General features: G+C 46.9%; 2 protein-coding genes across 2 annotated transcripts; one reads left to right on the top strand and one right to left on the bottom strand.

Annotated features, from left to right (window-relative positions):
• The first annotated feature begins 574 nt into the window (after nucleotides 1-574).
• LOC136465628 (uncharacterized) lies at nucleotides 575-2,459 on the top strand. The gene is made up of 2 exons (XM_066464287.1): nucleotides 575-1,624; nucleotides 1,770-2,459. Exons 1-2 carry the CDS (start codon nucleotides 575-577, stop codon nucleotides 2,457-2,459), a joined length of 1,740 nt encoding a protein of 579 aa, XP_066320384.1.
• A 2,586-nt stretch (nucleotides 2,460-5,045) lies between these two features.
• On the bottom strand, nucleotides 5,046-8,154 carry LOC136463391 (heavy metal-associated isoprenylated plant protein 7-like). Its single transcript, XM_066462392.1, has 5 exons — nucleotides 8,005-8,154; nucleotides 7,706-7,910; nucleotides 6,515-6,729; nucleotides 6,281-6,368; nucleotides 5,046-5,804 (listed from the first exon to the last, which is right to left on the bottom strand). Exons 1-5 carry the CDS (start codon nucleotides 8,011-8,013, stop codon nucleotides 5,359-5,361), a joined length of 963 nt encoding a protein of 320 aa, XP_066318489.1. The 5' UTR covers nucleotides 8,014-8,154; the 3' UTR covers nucleotides 5,046-5,358.
• Nucleotides 8,155-23,111: the final 14,957 nt, after the last annotated feature.

Raw genomic sequence — 23,111 nt, 5'->3', positions numbered from 1 at the left:
TGGCCATATATGCCTGTAATCTGAACCAGGAAGGATAAGCAAGATTATTTGCATCTAATCTCTCTCTCTTTCCTCTCCAACGAAGCCCAGCCAGCCGAGGGGCAAAACCTCACTACTGGAAGACACGGCACGAGATTACGAGCTCCGTAGTCGAGGGCCAGCTACCCTAGATCACCACGTATCACGATCCGGCCGTTCCTCGCCTGTTCATTCCTCGCAAAGCCCACCACCGCCAACTGCCGCAGCCGCCACCGCCGCCGCCATGGGAGACGACGCCACCAACAACGCCTCCCTGCAGACCTCCCTGGACACCTTGGTGAACGCCATCCAGACCCTCCAGACAACCGTGGAGGCCAATTCCCAGGCCATCAGGCGCCTGGAAACCGCGACGTCGGGCAGCTCGGCGTCCTCCGGGCCTCGGTCGGGATCCGGGGAGCACCATCAAGACCGGCCACCGAAGCACTATCGGATGGATTTTCCGCGCTACGATGGCAAGTCCGATCCGCTGATTTTCATCAATCGCTGCAACTCGTTCTTCCATCAGCAGCGTATCATGGAAGAGGAGAAGACCTAGATGGCCTCCTACAATCTGGAGGATGCCGCCCAATTGTGGTACATGCAAGTGCAGCACGACGAGGGCATGCCGTCTTGGCGGCGCTTCACGGAGCTGCTCAACCTGCGCTACGGGCCGCCGCTGCGCTCTGCCCCTCTGGCCGAGTTGGCCGAGTGCCGCCGCGCGGGCATGGTCGAGGAGTACCAGGACCGGTTTCAGGCTCTCCTTCCCCGCGCTGGTCACCTCGACGAGGCGCAACGGGTCCAGTTGTTTACGGGCGGCCTTCAACCGCCACTCAGCATCGACGTGCGGATCCAGAACCCGCAAACATTGGCGACTGCCATGAGTCTGGCCAGGCAGTTTGAGCTCTGCGAGCTGTATGTTCCGCAGGCGCCCAAGCCCGTGCCTCGGGGGCTTTTGCTGGCGCCTCCACCACGTTTGGCCCTGCCAGCACCGCCTGGAGCCAAGGCTCCCCCGCCGGCGCTGATCACAGTGGAGGGGCGCCCCATCAAACGGCTCTCCCAAGCGGAGCATGAGGAGCGCCGTCGCCTCGGCCTCTGTTATAATTGCGACGAGAAGTTCACACGCGGTCATAACCGCGTGTGCAAGAGGCTCTTCCTTCTCGAGGGTGTTGAAGAGGAGGACGATGCGGAGGACGCAGCGACTGAGGATGCGCCCGTATTCTCCCTCCAGGCTATCGCCGGGGTCACCTTCTCCGACACGATGCAGATCACGGTGACGCTCGGGCCAGCATCCCTCGTGGCCCTCCTCGATTCTGGCAGCACCCACAACTTCATCTCCAAAGTGGCTGTGCACCGATCCGGTCTCCCTCTCCAGCGCCGACCACGCCTCACGGCCATGGTCGCCAACGGCGAGCGAGTTAACTGCTTGGGCGTCATCCGCAACGCACCGCTGTCTGTTGGGGGCGATACGTTCCCTGGGGACCTGTTCGTTATGCCCCTAGCTGCCTACGACGTGGTGCTGGGCACCAAGTGGCTGCCGCACTGGGCCCCATCGTCTGGGACTTCAGCCACTGCTCAGTCTCCTTCCAACACTAGGGCCGCAGCTTCTGTTGGCAGGGATTGGCTGGGCCCAAGGCAGCGGCTGTGAGCACAACTTCGCCCAGCAGCACGCTTCTGGAGGAGCTCTTGGGCGCGTACGGAGACGTCTTCACCGAGCCCTAGGGCTTGCCGCCCCTACGCAGCCGCGACCATAGCATCACCCTGGTGCCGGGGGTGCCACCGGTGCCGTCCGACCCTACCGCTATCCAGTCCTGCACAAGGATGAATTGGAGCATCAGTGTGCGGCTATGATGGCCCAAGGGCTCATTCGACGCAGCTCTTCAGCATTCTCGTCGCCGGTCCTCCTCGTCAAGAAGGCCGATGGGTCGTGGCGGTTCTGCGTCGACTACCGCGCGCTGAACGCCATCACTGTCAAGGATGCATTTCCTATTCCGGTGGTCAACGAGCTCCTGGATGAGCTCCACGGCGCCCGCTTCTTCACCAAGCTCGACCTCCGCTCCGGCTACCACCAGGTTCGCATGAAGTCGAAGGACGTCGCCAAGACCGCGTTCCGCACGCATGACGGCCTCTATGAGTTCCTGGTCATGCCGTTTGGGCTCTGCAACGCCCCTGCCACATTCCAGGCCCTCATGAACGACGTCCTGCGCGCCTACCTCCGCCGGTTTGTGCTTGTCTTCTTTGACGACATTTTGATCTACAGTACATCCTGGGCGAACCATCTGCGCCACCTGCGCGTCGTCCTCGACACTCTTCACGGGCACTGCCTCTTCGTCAAGCGCTCTAAGTGCTCGTTCGGCGTCGACTCAGTCTCCTACCTCGGCCACATCATCTCCGCGGCCGGTGTGGCCATGGATCTGGGCAAGGTTCAGGCCATCCATGACTAGCCTCAGCCTCGTTCAGCACGTGCTATGCGTGGTTTCCTTGGCTTGGCGGGCTACTATAGGAAGTTCGTCCACAACTACAGAGCCATTGTCGCACCTCTCACAGCTCTCCTAAAGAAGGAGGGGTTCATGTGGAACAACGACGCAGCGGCTGCTTTCAACGCACTCAAAAGGGTGGTGACGTCAGCCCCTGTGCTGGCCTTGCCGGACTTCACCAACCCCTTCGTGGTGGAGTGTGACACGTCCACCTACGGCTTCGACGCAGTGCTCATTCAGGCCGGTCATCCGATCGCCTTCTTTAGCCAGCCGGTCGCACCACGCCACCGCTCCCTCGCCGCATATGAGCAGGAGCTCATCGGGCTCGTTCACACCGTGCGACACTGGCGGCCGTACTTGTGGGGTCGTCGCTTCCTCATCAAGACTGATCACTACAGCCTCAAGTACCTCCTCGACCAGCGCCTCGCCACAATCCCGCAGCACCATTGGGTGGGCAAGTTGCTCGGCTTCGACTTCTCCGTCGAGTACAAGTCTGGAGTGACAAACACGGTGGCTGACGCTCTCTCTCTCTCTCAACGCGACACCGATGAGGGCGCCATCCTGGCGATTTTGGCTCCCCGCTTCGACTTCATCGACCGCCTCCGTCACGCCCAGGCCACGGACCCGGCCCTAGTCGCCATCCACGATGACATCCACGCAGGCACGCGCGCCGCTCCGTGGGCGATCCTCGACGACATGGTCACCTATGATGGGCGCCTCTACATTCCACCAGCCTCGCCTCTTTTGCAGGAAATCATGGTCGCCGTCCACGCGGATGGGCACGAGGGCATCCAGTGCACGGTCCACCGACTCCACTGTGATTTCCACTTCCCCAACATGCGGCGCCTTGTTTAGGACTTCGTGCGGGCATGTGCTACTTGCCAGCGGTACAAGTCCGAACACCTGCATCCAGCGGGCCTCCTTCTGCCGCTCCCCATCCCCACTGTTGTCTGGGCAGACATCGGCCTCGACTTCATTGAAGCTCTACCAAAGGTGAATGGGAAGTCGGTCATCCTCTCGGTGGTCGATCGCTTCAGCAAGTACTGCCACTTCATCCCGCTGGCGTACCCATACACCGCCGAGTCCGTGGCGCAGGCTTTCTTCACCGACATCATCCGCCTCCATGGCATGCCGCAGTCCATGGTGTCCGACCGTGACCCGGTGTTCACCTCGACGTTTTGGCGCGAGCTCATGCGCCTCATGGGCACTCGGCTGCACATGTCATCAGCGTTCCAACCCCAGTCAGACGGCCAGACAGAGGCCGCCAACCGCGTCATCGTGATGTACCTGCGCTGCTTCACCGGCTACCGTCCGCGCCAATGGCTCCGGTGGCTGCCGTGGGCCGAGTACGTCTACAACACGACGTACCAGTCGTCGCTGCGGGACATGCCGTTTCGTGTGGTGTATGGCCGTGATCTGCCCACCATTCGCTCTTACGAGCCTGGTGAAACACGGGTTGCCGCGGTCGCGCAGGACACGGAAGCCTGGGAGGCTTTCCTATCCGACGTTCGCTATCGCTTGGAGCAGGCCCAGATGTCCCAGAAGCGCCACTATGACCAGCAGCATCGACCGATGTCTTACCAAGTGGGTGATTGGGCTCTTCTTCGTCTTCGACAGCGGGCCGCGGCATCGCTGCCTCGGACTACTTCCGGGAAGCTCAAGCCTCGCTTCGTGGGGCCCTACCGCGTCCTCGAAGTCATCAATGCAGTGGCTGTCCGCTTGGAGTTGCCCCCGGGCGCCCGCCTCCACGACGTGTTCCATGTGGGCGTGCTCAAGAAGTTCATTGGGACACCCCCAGCCGCGCCCCCTCCACTGCCGGCCACCCACCATGGTGCCGTAGCTCCTGAACCAGTGCGTGTCGACAGGGCTCGCTTGGCTCGTGGCGTGCGTCAAGTTCTTGTTTAGTGGCACGGTGAGCCAGCTACATCTGCCACCTGGGAGGACCTCGACGACTTCCGTGAGCGGTATCCAGACTTTCAGCTCGAGGACGAGCTGGACCTCGAGGGGGAGAGAGATGTCATGTGGGGCCAAGCCTACAGGCGCAGGCGCACCCGCGATGTGCGCAGGGACGCTGAACGCGCGGCGTGCGTGGCTCAGGCCCAGGCTGAATCCACCACGAGTGGATAGATAGGAAAGTTTAGATTGGTTTTCTATTTTCAGTTCCTAGAATTAAGAAGAGCTTTTGTCTCCCATGAGTTGGGCCTCTGGCCATATATGCCTGTAATCTGAACCAGGAAGGATAAGCAAGATTATTTCCATCTAATCTCTCTCTCTTTCCTCTCCAACGAAGCCCAGCCAGCCGAGGGGCAAAACCTCGCTACTGGAAGTACGAGCTCCGTAGTCGAGGGCCAGCTACCCTAGATCACCACGCCCTTGACATAATAAGTGTCATTGCCAACTGGGGAATGAATGCTGACAAGTGGCCTCTGTTGAAAAAATGCCGCTGAACTAGGCAGACGGAAACAAAACAAGAAAATGAACCTGCTTTATGTTCCTCCAACAGCATATAGTTAGAAAAGAATACCAAGAATATGGATTTTTACGACGGCACTGGCAATGTTAACTGAGAAAGTTACGTATATTCCGGACAACAGACTACAGGCTCGCAGCAAACTATTTCAAAACTAGCATATATAATACATCTTTGTACAAAAATAAAAGCCAAAGGTGAAAGGTACAACACAAAATCCTACTAACCAGTAGCTTACACAATATGATGTCCACAAACCAGCCCAGAGTTTACTTTGTACCAGATAGAAGTTCAACCTTAGAAAAGAAAAGTTCTAGACTTCCTTAGCCTCCAAAATCAGGGGATAACTCAATCCCCTCTTATTTTTGCGCTTAAGATCACTTGGTTCTGGCTTTCTCACATCAGAGAACAGGCATTTGGGTTCTCGTCGCTGAAGAGCTGAGGCGGGTACTGGTAGGCATAACCGTATCCGCTCGGATGATTGAACCTTGGGTAGTGCATATACATGTTAGCAATGGCGCCAGGATCTTTATCTTTTTCTTCATCACCAGCATTGCCATCATCCTTCTTCTTATCCGCTTCTTTCTCGTCTCCACTGACATCTCCACCATCTTTCTTTTCCTCCTTGCCATCATCCTTCTTATCCTCCCCACCTTCGGCTGCCTTCTTGTCGTCCTTGGCATTTCCATCATCAACATTCTCAGCTGCAACCGGCTCAGACTTGACGATAGCAGCGTGCTTGCCAGTGCACCTATACACATAATCAGCCAGCTTGGCCTCCTCGAACACACCCTTCACAGTGACTTGAGAAGCCTTCAGGTCTGCCTCTATAGACTGCACTCCTGCAAAGCCACATTACAAACTAATTGATGAATACTTGAGAAGCAGATGTATGCCTCAGACTTGACATTCCCTAAACTGAAATAATAGTTAATTGACAATATACAGCATAATTTGCACTGTTCGTATTTAAAGACATTTTTTTTGTCAAAAAAGTTAAGTTAGTGAACTTAACGTAAATCTATTTGTAGTTTTTGTGACATGTTAACTACATGTTCAGTGTACCTCTCAGAGTCTCAGTCGAATACAAGGAGAGAAGATCGAGTATATCTCGTATCAAGCACAAATTGCAACAGCACACAGTTATCAAGTTTCACAGACAGACTATGAATCTTGACTGGTGTAATCATTGAAGTTTGATGTATCTTGCTAAAATATAAAATATAAAACATCATCCATCACAAGAAGACTTTAGTGAACTAATGGAAAGCTACGTCATGATGGATCATACAAGGGAGATGTGGCAACAAATTTGTACCTTTCATCTTGAGGATTCTCTTCTTGATCACTTGCGCACAGGCCTCACAATGCATATGCACCTTGAGCACCACAGCGAGCACCGTGGGCTTTAGTACAAAACAAAACAAAACATCAAAGTCTCAGTCCCAAATCGTAGAAACAATAGCAGTACACAATGCACGTAAAATTGATGTCACATAATTGGAAGTAAAAATGGCAATGCAGTTCAAGAATCTAGGTAAGGAGAATTCACCTCCTCTTTCTTCTCGGGTTTTGGTGGCTCATGTTCTTCCTTTTTCTCCTCTTCCTTCTTCTCTTCTTTGGGCGGTGGCATTGGCGAGAGAAGCTCTACCTTGCGGCCTGTCTTCTTCTGCACGCGTTCCACTACCTTCATTGGGTCAGCAGCTGCCTTTTTCCCCTTAACGACCACCTTGTGTGCCTTTGTATCTGTAATAACATCTTCAACACCTGCACATCATAAGACCAGTATTCAGATTCTGGAACTCAATTCAAAGACTCGCACATTTGCAGGAAAAGAAATAGAAAGTTTGGAACAATTGCAGAAAGAGAGCATACAAATTTCAGAAAAACTCGTGGAACTTCAGTTTCCGAGCTGAGAATACAATAATTAGTTAAACTTATGGCATACCCAGAATCTTTACCATAATCCGTCATCATCATCTGATGACAGACAGAGGGGTTACATCTTTGTTAAGGCAACCTGAACTTATTTTGAAAATATGCTGCGCAGAGAGGCATATACTAAACTGCAGTGGTTTGCATTATGAGATATCTGATTGGGCGTTAAGGCTGCTGGGATCTTGTTTCACCACTAGCACAGAATACACGTGCGACTGAGTTGTCTCCTCCAAGCAAGCATTTGCCCACCTAACGTTTTCAAATGTAACTAAAACACCCACATGGTTTCGCTTAAAAATTGCTCTCCAAAGTTTGACTGAACTCCAAAGGCAATATCATAGAAATCATGGGAAGAGAAGTGGCGCCCCGCTTTGCCAAGTATGTACTATGATAATGCACAAGTACAAAGAGAACGAGCAGTAGATTAAAAAAAAGGAGAAAATTTTGAAACTCGCACCTTACGAAAGAGGCGCCTTAAACATTCCCTTAAAGCGATGCAGTACACAAATACGTACTTGGTTACATTTCAAATGACCAGAAAAACCACAAAAGTTTGCCCTTTTTTCAAAAGTACCGGTGGAAATCACTCCATAGTTCAGAAAACGGAACCAGATTTCAAATAAAACCTGGGGAAACAAACCAAACAAACAAAATGTGCAGATTTCAACATGATTTTTGTAACCATGGAAGAAGAGCTAATAGTATGCCAACTATCAAGAACACTTCCTGTTCAAAAAACTAAACAGTATACCAGGAACACAACGGCACAAAGCACAGCAGAAAAGAGAAGAGGTAAATCTATTACCATCAAATCCCTTGAGAATCTTCTTGACCTTGCGCGCACAGCCCTCGCAGTGCATGAAGACCCGCATGACCATCTCCTCCGGCGGCAGCGGCGGAAGAGGCGGGGCCTCCTCCTTCTTCTCCTCCCCTCCTCCCCCCGCGTCCTTCTTCTCCTCCGCCTCCTTGGCCTTGTCCGCCGGGGCCGCCGCCTCCTTCGCCTTCTCCTCCTGCACCAACGCACACACAAAACGAAGCACATCAAGATCTTCCCGCACCTCTCCCAGAGTCAGAGCATCGGTGCCAAGAAGCCGCAGTCGTTACCTCGCCCATGGTTCGCCCTCCTCTGCTCCGCTCTCAACGCACTAGAGTTTAGTTTCAGTCAGTCACGCCTCTGGGGAGTGAGTGAGTGGTTCTTGCGCCCGTTGGGAGTGGGCTGTAGGTAACTTTTGGCTGGCTGTAACTCCACTGCCGCTACTTGTAACGCGCGCCGCAAGGGCCAGCGGCCAGCGGCTAGCGGGGACGACGGTGCGGCGGGTCAGTGGGTCAGGCCGGCCGGCCCGCACGGAAAATGCGTTGGAACTAATCACCCTGTCTCCGGCTCATCTCATCCGGTGGTACCAGTACTAGAATTTTTTTAATGTGGATTTGGCCCTCTCTCTCGCTCTTTCGCTCTCTCTCGTTTCCCGGCAAACTGGAGTAGAGCTGGAAATAGGTGAGAGTGTGAGTGTGAAAGCTAGGACAGTATATTTGTATCTGGGACTTTGGATCCAGGTCATGGTTACTAAATACAACAAAATATGTCTTGTATCCTTTTTTTAGTTAGAGAAACATTGTACTAAAGCACTAGGAATTTATCTTAGAACGTTGCACAAAAGTCACAGCTGGTGATTTTTAATGTACCAACTAAGGCCCCGTTCGGCTTACCTTACAATCCGGCCCGGCTTGTTTAGCTTCTTTTTTCAACCAAAATAGTATTTTTCTCTCATAACAATTCAGTCAAAACAATATTTTTCAGTCAATTTCAGCCAAATGAACGGGGCCTAAATGTTTATTTAACATGCCTCAATATGCATGGTTCACCTTGGAGACCATGTGGAAGTGTGAGTTTCCACCGATTAAACTGTGTCATGCAAAAGTCGCAAAAGGCTTATCTTGTGTTGTTATGAAACATTTCTTTGTTCTATGTATAGGTCCTCGATGGAAATTTTCTGTAGGAACTAAAATTTTTCAAAATTCTATGTTTTTCCTCTATTCCAAAGCATGTCTATAGGTCTGTTTGGAACACAAGATTTTCAAAATGTAGGAATAGGAAAAGCGGTATAGGAGCTATATGATTTTTACAAATCCTACATAAATTCAAAATGCATGAAAGTTACTGAGGAAAAATAGAAAAATCCAAAAGGAGAGATAGACACAAAGGAAGTTTCCCTAGGGTCCAACCTCATTTTAGTAATTTTCCTCCAAAACTCCTATGGATTCGTGCATAAGGCATGGTTAATTCCAAATGCATATAGGAGCATTGATATTTTCATAAGTAAGAGAAAGCAAAAGACTTAACATTGTACAATCTCTAATTTAAACAAGGCATAAGACACAAGCTCAATCTTGCATTGCTACATTCTAAAACTCGACATTGAGCCAACCAACAAGAGCGTTCATAACTGAGCATGTGACAATTCAAATTGATTCATAACCCTGTAGAGGTGCACAACTTTGGCCACATGCACATGAGGCCAACACCCATACAATGATACAACCGATAGGTTTGTAAGGGGTGACTCATGCACCAACCTTTCACACATTTGACCAAGGTGCCCAATGAACGATCAAGATGGATAGAGTGCTAGGACTCACCTCATCATTCGCACAGTTGAAAGCCCTAGTTTGGTTTTGGATAATTGATACAACTTAGTGTACTAACCCTTTGCTCTAAGTGATATGAGATAGGTTGGTACACTCCAAGTGGTGGAGCTAGATGATGGCACTCATGGTGATAGAGATAGCCAAAAGACGGATCAAGTGCTCCAACTTGGAAAAGAAGAAAGAGAAAAACAAAAATGGGCTCGAGGCAAAGGTTATATGAATAGGGCCATTTTTTGTTTCACCAATCAAGACACCAGAGAGGGTGTGATTGAGTTTAGGATAGATAGCCATACTATAAAGAGAGGAAATCATGGTTAAAGCGGTTATCAAGTGCCACTAGGTCATGGCATTCATGTGTATGCATTAGGACCTAGTGTGAACTAACTTAACCCTTAAAAATGCTTTGAAAAAATGCTAACACACGTGCACAAGTGGTGGAACGCTTTGGGGTTAGCACTTGGAAGCAAGGGTTGAAGAAACAAATTGAAAGGAGGTGTCTTAGGTGCTCCGGACCCAGGGTTTTGGGAGGCCGGACCATGGCTCATGGGTCTGGTACCCAACCCTAGTTGGGTGTTGTTGCGGCGTAGGCTCCAGACCCTGGTGGAACAGGGCGTCTAGACCATGGTCGTATAGGTCTATCAATGTCGATAGTGATGTGCCGGAAGGCACTATCAATATCGGTTTCTTAGGCAATGATGGGACCGATAGTGAATGTGAGATCTGTAACAGTGTATATTGAATTAATGTATTTTTTCACTTAGAGAGTTGTATGGTCTTGAACAACTAATTTATACAATTCTTCAAAAACACCTAACTGCATGGCTATATGTTTTTAAAACTGTGATACTCACATTTTTAGCTATAACTGTAATTTTTCTTTGAGAATAGCTATAGCCGTAATTTACTCCCCTTCGAGGACCTATGGGCCATTTTAATTTTGTCTTACAGTCAAACATCTCTAAGCTTGGCATCGTTTATAGTATAATAAACCAAGAACACCTACAACATAAAAATAGTTTATTAAATCCACATAAAATGTCTCATAGTACATTTATTTGTTATTATAGCTGTTAGTATATTTTATAAATTTAATCCAAGTTAGTAAAATTTGACTTAAGACAACACTAAATGACATACAACTTGAAATTAGAGAGTATAGGACTGTTGAAAGCATCTAGGTCCCTAGTTGGGTTTTGGTGATTAATGACTACACAAGATTACTGTGACTAAAGTGTGTTTTGCAGAGGCAATTAAAGTTAGGTCATGGTAATGGTGATTGATTGGGCAATTATGGTTTTCATGCCCCTATCGATGGAAATCGTTTTGGTTTTCAGAGAATGGACGACAAGGTTAAGGACAGACTAGCTCTAAGTGTCGATTGGCGCTGAGAGACACTTAGATTAGTTTTAGGACTTTTTTTTTCTTTGGCCGTACTATAAAGGGGGCATGGATGGGTAGCTTGACCTAGGCGTGTCTAGTGAGAAGAATGTGGTGCACATTTGTTAAATCTAGCGCTAGGTAGCTCAGAGGAAGCCTAAGATCATCGAAAGTTGGAAAGCGATTTGAAACGGCGATCGAATTGGAGGTATACAGCTCTGGTGGGAGCAGATAGGGCTGTGTGCATCGCCTTGGTCACCGCCCCTTTTATCCAGAGGCTAGGGTGCTCAGGCTGGCATCAGACAGGGCACCGCCATGGGGGTGGTGGTGCCACCGTCATAATATTCCAGAGAGCATCCCTAGAGGTGAGAGGGCACCGGATAGGTGTAGGGTCAAGATGGCAGACTAGAGAGGGGGGTGAATAGTCCTTTCTAAATTTAATCGCACCGACTAACCGAAACAAATGCGAAATTAAAACAATCAGTCTAACCAAGACTACACCTCTCTATAGAAGTTCACAAGCACCTTATAAAGATCCTAATTAGGCAATAAAGGTGCTGGGCGAGCTAGAGCTTACCTAACCAATTCTAGAAGCAAGGTCACACAAACCTATGCCACTAGTACTTCAAGCAACGAGGGAGCTCCTACACATGCTAGTAAGCAAAAGCACAAAGCCACCTAAGCTCACTAGCAATGTTCAATAACAAGGCTACAGAAGCCAAATTATAGAGCACAAATTTCTTAGCTGCACAAACTAAGCAATGTGACTAACAAGGTTACTCAAACTGAATTAGTCACACAAGGGAGCTACTTCTATGCTACCCAAGTAAGAAGGTAACTAGCAAGCTACACAAGCTAACTAATTACAAGAGCAACTACACAAGCACAATGTAAATGAAGTAAATACAAGCTTGTGTAACGAGGATGCAAACCAACGGGAATACAAGGATGACACGATGATTTTTATCCCGAGGTTCACATGCTAGTCCCTGTTGAGACAAGCTCCAAGGTTGCCGTCGGTCCTCTTGCTAGTGGTGACCCGCAAGTCACACTCTCCCACGTGGAGTGCTTACCACAAGCTCTAGCACTTGACCTGGCTGGACCACTTGTCGCCCTTCCTGTCTCGCTTTATTAGAGTTGCTCTTCGTGGCTCCCGTGGGGTGAGCACAATCCCCCTCACAATCACTTCTCCGGAGCACCGCACAATCTTTTTTGCGTGCTTCAACAGAGACCACCACCAAGGTGTCTAGGAGGTGGCAACCTCCAAGAGTAACAAGCATCACCGGCTTGCAACTCGATCACCTAGTGCCACTCGATGCAACCTCATGATACAATCGCACTAGAATCGCTCACTCACTTGATCGGATGAACACTGTCAAGCTCAAGTGAGTTGGAGGGCTTCCAAGCACACCTACACATGCCACCAAGGCTCAAGGGTGCTTAGCTCTTGGCCAAAAGCCAACCAACACTTCTATTTATAGCCCCATGGGCTAAAATAGCCATTACCCCTTCACTAGGTAGATTTTAGGACGATCGGACGCTCAGGTCGTGTGCACCGGACGCGTCCGGTGTGGCAACTAGATGCGTCCGGTCGCTGCGTCTGGTCACTACTTGATCATCATGTGTCCCATTCAAATGAAGTAGCCATTACTGCCCAATGGCCCTCTCTGACACGCTCTAACATGACGCATCGGACACACTGCAGCGAAGTGATTGGACACAGGAGGGGTAGCGTCTGATCGAGTCTAGAGAGCTCCCAGAGCCGCATAACTGCGACCAAACGTATCCGGTGTGGTCGACCGGACACGCCCCTGTATCTAGTCCTCTCTGGACCAACACCTGTGCCCCACGTCACCATGACCTGATGCTAAACTGTAACAGAACCGACCAAATTATAAGAACGTAAGTACAAAAACAATCACCAAAGTGATTAAATTCCTGTACTTAAGCTCCCATAATCCTGGTAGTCCGGAAATCACGAAGGATTTCAAACAACTCTCGACATACAAACCAAGACCATAGTGATTCAACACAACACATCATTCGTTACAACATTTCACAAGTGGCATCCAGATTACATCCATCAGAGTTCAAATAAAATATTACAAACCAAGTTCAAATTTGCGGAAGCAACATAGTTTAGTACATAACTTCATAGTTTCAAATACATTGCCAGATCTTAGTCATGTCCCACCAAAAGCATCTTCAGGTACGAGAACTAGGAGAGACCGCGCCCAACGGTCTAGTCTTCATCCCCAACCGGGAGAAGGCAATACTTGTAGCAACCAAAGTAGAACTGGTCATCTGCAACAGGTGGGAGATAAACCCTGAGTACGCGAAGGTACTCAGCTAGACTTACCCATCAAAACCAGAAATAAAGGACACCAAGGGTCATGCAAGGCTTATGAGGTGGGCTAGCTGGACACAGTTGCATAAAAGAGCTTATGAATATAGTGACTAATTTAAACTTCGCATCAAGTTTATCATCATTTACCTGTCCACTAGATTTACACCTGTACTCGAGCACTCACTTATTAGGAGCAATCAATATTAACCATAGCAGGTATAATAAGGCTGTCATCATCATATCATCATTCCTGAACCATTATGTTATTTAGTGTATCTACTTTAGAGATAAGCCCGTCAAGTTCTCACTAACCGGTGAGAGACGGCGACTCGAATCGAATTACAACTTAGCTGAGGGGGTATTCCTAACTCTCACACTGGCATACTTTGCAAGGGTAGCCGTGGGTCATCTTTGGTACAACTCAGGAACCAAATTTGCGAGTTCGATCAGCGCCAGCACTCGTAGGGATTACCCTTCTGCCAAGACGATCAGGACTTTTAAACCACCTACCCTTGGACTCACGCCTATGGCTCCCTTCCGAGGCGTACTTTATACTTATCGACTCCCAGCCTGAGGTGAGCTACTCGGCTTCGTGGTAGGTCTCTAGACCCGGCCAACTAAGAGAGAGGCATGCGTTCAACATGAACAGGAAAGGCTCCAAGATTCGGTCCTTAAGCGACACAGATGGAGTCACTACAATCCAACAAGCCTCTACCCAGTCTTCAATTCAAATTAAGACAGGTTCTTTTCCACGATAGCAAATATAGCCAACTGTGCCATATGTATATCCCTATAGCTCACATGTGACAGGAAATCACCTGACTTCTACCGTGTTTAAGCAGGGCTAAGCACTACATGAGCCTGAGCTACATAGGATTCAGGGTATCAATATCAGGACAAGGATTGGATAACTAATGCAGCAAGTGTTTGCATCCAACACCTAAACTTAATGCAACAATATATATGTAACAATAATACTTTAATTGCATTTCAGAAGTTAAGAGGCTTAATATGCTCCGGGGCATGCCTTTCACAAAGTTGCAAGGACGGTGATCCGTGCACTCAACGGCGACCTCATCTGGCACTTCTCCTGAGGGCTGCACCTCCTAAACCTCCGGTGTTGGCTACTACTGCTCCCCGCTCGGTTCCTCGAATTCCAGCAGTGTCACTCATTCCGGTACACCTATTACATGCCGATGCATAAGATAAATATTATGGATGCATAAGGAATGACATGATGCTCATGATGATTGGATCATAGTAAGTGTTTAACGAAAACATCACTGGACACTCGTTTACCGATTAAGAATAGCTCTATTCAAATCACTTTAAAACATGTATCTAACTTAACTTGAAGAACAAGATCAACTTACCTAACTTGCATAACCTAAGATAAAGATGCTCATCTTTAGTTAAAGGCCTAACACCTAGGAACATTACCACAAGCTTAGGAATAGTAAAGGCATACTTAAATCAAACGTTAAGGTTTCATATGCAAACGAGCAGTTCCTTAATTCAATCACAACAAGAGTTCTACAAATTCAAATGACTTGCAAAAGGATATTCTGGAAAGCTTATGAAATTCTCTACCAATCATTTATAAACATCAAAGCATGATTCTTACATTAATCAAATTGAATTCAAGTAAATATAGAATCTGTCCAGAAATGGTAGGTTTACTAAATTAAATATTTAGTGATGATGCAAAAGCATAATTAGACCAAACCAAGTTTACCAACTTGTTGTGCATACCAGAGGAACATCAGAAAGTATAGTGCCAACTTCTAAATAAATTATTTAATGTCCTTTTCTAATTTATTTAGTTAATTAGGTGATTAAAGCAACATATAGTAAAACTATATAGAAAAATCTACAAAAATTACAGTAGCTACCTCATGCTTCACATAGACTACCTTAAAAATTTCAAAGCAATTGGACAAAAAGAACTTGTTGTATCAAAAATAACAGATGACAGGTCTATTTCTAGCATAATTAGGAAACCCTATTGAAAAGTGTCAAGCAACAGATTTCACATTTTTTTCCTAGTATCATTCTAGCATAAGAATAGCACTCACCAAATTTTACCTTTACTGGATCTATAGAAAAATTATGAAAATTCACACAAGATCCATCCATGCAAACAAGAGAATTACCTAACTCCTACATACAGTGTCCAAAGTGTATGGAAATTTAACTACAAGCTATTCATGATATGAGCAGTACACCATAAAAATTTCATGCCATTTGGAGCTACACAGAAAAAGATATAATTACCCTTATTTCCCACATGATTAAAAGAGATAATTAGCAACTCCATTTTTTATAACAGAACATGGCATAAATTATATTTTTAGTATAAACTAGACATTACCCGGGACTCAACAAAATTAGAACCACATCATTTGGATCTACCAACCAAGAGATATACATTTTTGAATCTGTACCCAAATCTGTGAAAAAGAATAAAACAAAACAAAATGGAAACCCTATCCACTACTGGGCCGGCCCGAAAAGCCATTGCGGCCCGCGACGCGCGCGCCAGCGCGGCCCAAGGTCGGCTCCCGCCTGCGCGCGGCTGCTGACAAGCGGGCCCCGCTAGTCAGAGAGAGATAGACAGGGGAGGGAAGAAAAGCGACGGCGGTAGCTCGCCGACGGTGACTCCTTCGGCGAAACCAATGGCACCGGCGTGCTCCCCACAATGATGCACACTCATCCATGCCCTCACTTCAACCTCTATCGAACCCTAGCAAGGACGACAGCGTGCATGGCAGACGGTGGCGTGGTTCGACGGTGCTCTGGCGAGGTCCAGCCCCGTAGGGCACGGCTAAGCTCGTACGAGCTTCAGGAGGTCACTACCATGCTACCCAAGCAAAGAAAAGGGGACGGGAAAGCCTTGGTGGTAGTTGGCCGCATGGAGCACCAACTCCGGTGAGACCCCATCATGGTGGCGGTGGTGGAAATGGCAAATGCGCCCTTACCAAGACCCAATCGGCACGGCTGAGAGGTGGAGGAGGTAGAGGAGAACACGACAGAGCTGTGGTGAAGACGTAGTTCGCATTTTTGCGGCAGCGAGCAAGCACGAGCTCGTCGGAGTTACTGCGGCTGTTGCTGTGGAGCTATGGGCGAGTGGAGGAAGCTGAGGAAATGGAAATTGGACTGGCGAGCTGATTGACAGGCGTGTGGGGGGTTCACGTCGTGGCCGGCCATGCCAGCACGCCCGCGGCGCGTGGCTGCACATTCAGGCGATCGGCGACAGGTGGCGCCATGCGGCGGTGATCTTCTAAACGGTTGGGTCACTGTAGTGATCTGAAATTTCGATTCAGTATTTGATGGTGACGACTGATAGTGAGACTTGATGACGTTTGATCTCTTAAACCATGACGAGTTAGTGGAAGAAACGTACATGAAAGTTGTAGAGTTCAGATAGGGCTCCAACAATGCTTGAAACACCAACAGCTAATTCACCATGGATTATGAGTTGTATCAAGCCAAAGTTGGCTCAATCAAACTGAAACTGCATTAGGACTTAGAAAATTTTTCTAAGTCTGAAATTAGCAGGGAAACCTGACTTGTGGGCCCTGTTTGAGCATGTTCTAGCCATTTTCATGAGATGGTCATATTCAGACTTTTGTTCCTTGATAAATTGGCTACAACTTTGGTAAAGGGTGCAAATCCATGCAAGGTCTCTAGGTTGGACTTTTTAATCAGTCAAACAGAGTCACTCTATGGGTCATCCTAAGTCAAACCTCCACCTAGAGGGCAGTTTAGTCATTTTGGTCCACATGAACAATGTCCCATCAATTACCCTAAGTGTAGTTAAGGTGTATTAGACCATAATTAACCACTCTACACAAGTGCTACACCAACTTCTAAGTATCACATGTGATAAAACAACAAAACACTCAAATTACCCTAATGTTGCAAATCCATGTTTCATGACTTTGTTGCAATTTTAAACTTGTCATATTACACTGCCATGTTGCCATGTTTTAAGGTATGAGAAAATCATGTTGCATCCACATGTTGCACTAACTACCATTCATAAGCAATCAAGTATGAAACAAACATAATTGAGAATGTTGCATATACATGTTTTAGTAACACTAACATGATGAGGTAGATGATGCACATGTTTATGAAATGAAATGCAATTTTGTGGGAGCAAAACACCTAGGGTGTTATAGCCCTCCCCCCTTAGAAAAATCTTGTCCCGAGATTTGGAAAGCGTACCATTTAGTATAGAAAGTTGGATGATTTTCCTTTAGATAATCCTCCCGCTCCCATGTTGCATCCCGATCACTATGATTACTCCAAACTACCTTGTATAACTTAACTACTCGCCTATGAGTCACCCTTTCTTGAGTATCCAGAACCTACATGGGCTTCTCCTCATAAGAAAGATTAGATTTCAATTCGATTCTCCTCGTTGCTACTCTTTCCTCGGGAATACGAAGACACTTCTTCAGCTGAGACACATGGAATACCGGGAATATAGCTCCCATTTCACATGATAGATCGAGTTTATAGGCTACTCTTCCACTTTTCTCGATAATTTGGTAAGGTCCAACATATCGAGGCTCAAGCTTCCTTTTGATTCCAAAACATTTTACTCCTCTCATAGGGGATACCTTTAGATAAACATGGTCACCTACTTCCAACTCAATAGGTTTTCTTCTCTTATCAGCATAGCACTTTTGTCTAGCTTGAGCGGTAGTCATATTCTTCTGTATAGTTTGGACTTGCTCTTCGGCTTCTTTTACAAAATCAATACCATAGAATCTTCTTTCTCTGGGTTCCACCCAGTTTAAAGGAGTCCTACACTTGCGGCCATATAGCGCTTCAAAAGGAGCCATCTTGATACTCTCTTGATAACTGTTGTTATAAGAGAATTCAGCAAGAGGCAACTATTCCTCCCAAGAGCCTTTGCAAGAGATAATACAAGCTCTAAGCATGTCTTCAAGAATTTGATTAACACGCTCAGTCTGTCCTGATGTTTGTGGATGATAGGTAGAACTACGGATTAGATGAGTGCCAAGATTCTGATGTAAGCATTCCCAAAAGCGAGCCGTGAATTGCGGTCCTCTATGTAAAACAATGGATTTGGGTACACCATGGAGACATACCACTTGTTGAAATTAAATATCAGCATAATTGTGAGGGTGATATGTAGATTTGACCGGAATAAAGTGAGCGGATTTGGTTAGACGATCTATGATAACCCAGATGGAATCACAACCCTTTTTGGTAGTAGGTAACCCAACAATGAAATCCATAACAATTTCTTCCCACTTCCAGCCAGGAATAGAGAGTGGCTGCAATAACCCGGGCTTCATGTGAATAGCCTTGACTCTGCAATAGTTATCACACCTTGCCACATAGGCTGTGATTTCCTTCTTTACCTTGGTCCACCAATAATACAGCTTGAGATCTTGATACATTTTACTGCTACCAGGATGGATGGACAATCTAGAAGAATGGGCTTCAGCCATAATTTGATTTCTAAGTTCTTTGTCCTTGGGTACTACAAGCCTATCATCAAACCAGAGAATTCCTTTGTCATCGACCCTAAAGTGCTTGGTCTCCTACTCTTTCATCTTTCGCTTGATGTGAAACACACCCACATTAGTCTTCTGGAGTTCGATAATTCAACTTCTAAGAGTGCAATCCACAGTAATATTGTGGAGTACTATAGGATGAAGGAGGTGTGCTAGATGAAAGTCTTCACTAACTAAGGAATTGCAATGGGCCTTTCTGCTTAAGGCATCAGCAACCACATTTGCCTTGCCAGGATGGTAGTGCACTTGAAGGTTGTAGTCTTTGATTAATTCTGACCATCGTTGTTGACGCATGTTCAACTCGGGTTGAGTAAAGATGTACTTGAGACTTTTATGGTCAGTATAGATGTTGCACACATTACCTAGCAAGTAATGTCTCCAAATCTTCAGGGCATGAACAACCATGGCTAGCTCTAAGTAATGGGTAGGATAATTGATTTCATGCTTTTGAAGCTGGCGCGAAGCATAAGCAATGACTCGGCCCTCCTGCATAAGAACACACCCCAAACTAGTGCCACATGCATCACAATAGACATCAAAAGGCTTCTCGATATCAGGTTGTGCCAATACAGGAGCAGAAGTTAGTAAGGTCCGCAAAGTGTGGAAAGCCTCTTCACACTTTGGGGTCCACACAAATTTCTCATCCTTTTGAAGTAGTCGAGTCATGGGCTAGGTGATTTTTGAGAAATCTAGGATGAATCGACGATAATAGCCAGCCAAACCCAGGAAACTTTGGACTTCTATGACCGTAGTAGGTGCCTTCCACTCTAGGACTTCTTGCACCTTAGTAGGGTCAACCAAAATTCCATCTCCAGATAACACATGACCTAGAAAAGGTACCTTGTTCAACCAGAATTCACACTTGCTGAACTTAGCATAAAGCTGGTTGTCACATAATCGAGTTAAAACAATTCTCAGATGTTCAGCATGCTCTTCTTCATTCTAAGAATATACAAGGATATAATCAATGAACACGACGACGAACTTGTCCAATTCCGGTATGAATACCGAATTCATTAGGTACATAAAGTGTGTCGGAGCATTTGTCAACCCAAAGGACATGACAAGATATTCGAACAAGCCATAACGAGTAGAGAAAGCTGTCTTAGGTATATCTTCAGGATGAATTTTGATCTGATGGTAGCCAGACCTCAAATCGATCTTGGAGAATACCTTAGCTTTGGAGAGTTGATCAAACAGAATATCGATGCGAGGGAGAGGATATTTGTTCTTGATAGTAATAGCATTAAGAGGGCGATAATCCACGCACATGCGTAGAGACTCGTCCTTCTTCTTCACAAAGATAGCCGAACAACCCCAAGGAGAAGAACTAGGCTGAATCAAACTTTTTTTAATAGCTCATTCAACTGAATCTTCAGCTCAACCAACTCATTGGGCGGCATTCTATAGGGCCTTTGAGAAATAGGAGCCATACCTGGAATGAGTTCTATCTTGAATTCTACTTCACGGTCCGGAGGTAATCCAGGAAAGTCATCAGGGAAGACATCTGGAAACTCACAGACAACCGGTATATCCTCAATGGCTTTGGCTAGGGTAGCATTGGCTGTATTGTGGATAGCGATATCATGAGACAACTGCACTAGAAAACCCTTCTTATCCATAGGATCTCTCAACATTACCACACGGGTTGATGTATTGATCAACACTCCATTCCCGCTCATCCACTTCATCCCTAGGATTACATCGATTCCTACCCCCGATAGAACTACAAGATCTGCAAGGAACTCTCGATCCCCAATCTCAATCTTTACATCTTTAACTACTTGGTTAGTCATGATATTATTTCTAGCAGCACTAATACAATATCCCCCCTTGACAATTGTAATCACATTCATCTTATGCTTAGATGCAAAAGTAGAACTCACAAAGGAATGTGAAGCACCCGAATCAAAGAGCACAACTATAGGGTGATCATTAACAAGAAACTTACCAGCGGTGACCACTTCACCAGCAGGAATTTCCTCCACAGTAGTGTAGTGAACATGCCCCTGACGAACGTTTCCCTGAGCATTCTGCTTGGGGGGATAGGGACAATTACTAGCCCAGTGACCAGGCTTGTTATAGTTCTAGCATGGCCTATTAGCTGGTGGGACATTGGAGCTGCCTTGCCCAGAGGTATTCTTTGGCAAGGAAACCGTGTACCCCTTGCAGAAACCAGTTTTAGCTTGATTCTTCTTCTAAGGTGGGTGGTACCAGACATTAGCATTGGGTGGACGATATTAGGTTTTGGATACCACTAGTGCCTTAGACTAAGAAGCACCTGCCTCAAAGTTTTTTACGGGTCTTGGAAGCAGCATATACCTTATCATTATTCTCCTGAGTCAGGGTGTCACTAATAAACTCATTGAAGGTGACACACTTACAGTTGCCCATAGACTTCATTAGTTTAGGGGAAAGTCCCCTCTTGAAACTAGCTATCTTTTTGGCATCAGTATCAACGAACTCAGGAGCATACCTCGCTAGGTTGTTAAATGCCTAGAGGTATTCATTAAGACTCTTGTTGCCTTGAGTTAGCTTCATGAACTCGGTATGCTTAATTGCCATGAGACCAGGAGGGATAAAATGTCCCCTGAAAGCTTCCTAGAACTAGTCCCAAACCACCTCGACATTTGCAGGGAAGGTGGTCCTATGATGGTTCCACTAGATGCCTGTAGGGCCTTAGAGCTGGTGTCCTACATACGAGGCCTTCATACCTTCTGTCAATCGGAGCAATCCAAACCTTTGCTCTATCGTACTCAACCATTCATCAGCTTGTAATGGTTCTTCTGCCTCTCTAAAGATAGGAGGCTTTGTGTCCATGAAGTTCTTAAAGCTGCTATACTGGTTTGGCTCTGGTCCCTGGCGGACATGTCGATCATCGCGGTTAGCTAGTTAGTGCATAGCCTCAGCTAGCATGCGCTGGCTTTCGATGACTGTCTGTATTAGCTCAGCTAGTGTGGGCGATGGTGGAGGAGGTGGTTGTTCCTCATCTCCAAGGCTACGACCGCAACGAAGATTATAAGCCATCTGCAAAATGTATAGCCAATGAGCACTAACGATGTGAAAAATTTTGTAGATGAATTGTATAATTATGCCAAACTGATTCTATTGGAGAGAATGAATTTATACAATCAATAGAGGCATAATCATCCATCACAATCACACAACTCATCAAGCGCATCAATTGACACATTAATGCGATGAACTTAACCAACAACGAGATCTATAGACCGCATAGACGGAATTTATCAAAGGCTCACATACGTGGAGCATAGCACATTTGATAGGTTACATCCAAGCCATAGAGGTTCCAAACTTACATCAAAGATAACATAGTGTTCAATATTACATCCCAACGATTAACTTATTACAAAGCTACTCGTTCATGCATGAGGATCAACAAAAGACTAGCTCTAGCACATTAGCTAAGTAGTAAGCTAAACTACGCATCATCCTCAGAGTCAGTGTCGAAGATCTCTCCTCCATCTTCATCACTAGCAGGTTCTAACTCCTCATCTTCCTCCTCTTCAGATGGAACGTCCTTAGGTCCATTAACCTCAATGTCATCATCATCTTCAGCCATGATGACACCAGAGCCCATCTCATCCTCATCATCAGGGGTAGGAGAGGGTGAAGCTGATTGTGTAACAGGTGAACCTCCTCATGGAGATGGTCATTGTACTCTTCTGCAGCTACCAACTGCTGCTCTAGCTCAACCTATCACGCTCTCAACGCATTCTCTTCGTTCTAGGCTTCATTTCGCTGGTTTAGCACGTGAATCAACATACGTTCACAGTTGCGGTGAGCAACTGTCAACTTCTGAACCTCCAGGGTCTCATGATCCCGTTCCTGCGTTACTTGCTCCAAACGCTGCTGAGCTGCACTCCTCTCAGCAGTCACCCAGGCCAGCTCTGCCCTTAGCCTTTCCTCCTCAGTAGGCTCAGGACAGGGCCCACGAGGAGCTAACTGGTGATGAGGTGCCCTGCCTCCGGTGGACTTGCGAGCGGTGCATTTCGTGCGCGCTATCTGTAGCAAAAAGTTGCAACGTAAGGGGAGAATCATTTAAGGGATACGAAATTTAATTGGTCGAGACCATCAAATTTTAAAGGAGGGAGTAATGCAAGAATGCCATGTATGCTTGAACATGATGCATGCATGATCCGTACGCCCTCACAAACCTAGAAAAATTTAAAGGCTAGCAAAATATATGGTGGCATACATACGTTCTCTCGTATACAGTAGCTAGTCGATCTAGCATGATACGTTGTTAGTGTACCTACAGCAAA

The sequence above is a fragment of the Miscanthus floridulus genome, chromosome 7 (genome assembly GCF_019320115.1).
Source record: "Miscanthus floridulus cultivar M001 chromosome 7, ASM1932011v1, whole genome shotgun sequence".
In the NCBI taxonomy this organism is placed as follows: domain Eukaryota; kingdom Viridiplantae; phylum Streptophyta; class Magnoliopsida; order Poales; family Poaceae; genus Miscanthus; species Miscanthus floridulus.
This window is presented reverse-complemented; position numbering and strand designations above follow the sequence as displayed.

Bases quoted from the DNA above. Each gene is read 5' to 3' on its own strand.
- LOC136465628 (XM_066464287.1), top strand. From the start codon at position 575: ATGGCCTCCTACAATCTGGAGGATGCCGCCCAATTGTGGTACATGCAA. The intron at 1,625-1,769 runs GTTGGCAGGGAT...CCGCGACCATAG, and splicing joins ACACTAGGGCCGCAGCTTCT to CATCACCCTGGTGCCGGGGG.
- LOC136463391 (XM_066462392.1), bottom strand. The intron at 6,730-7,705 runs GTAATAGATTTA...TATGATGTGCAG, and splicing joins GATTCTCAAGGGATTTGATG to GTGTTGAAGATGTTATTACA. The intron at 6,369-6,514 runs GTGAATTCTCCT...TTTGTACTAAAG, and splicing joins AACCCGAGAAGAAAGAGGAG to CCCACGGTGCTCGCTGTGGT.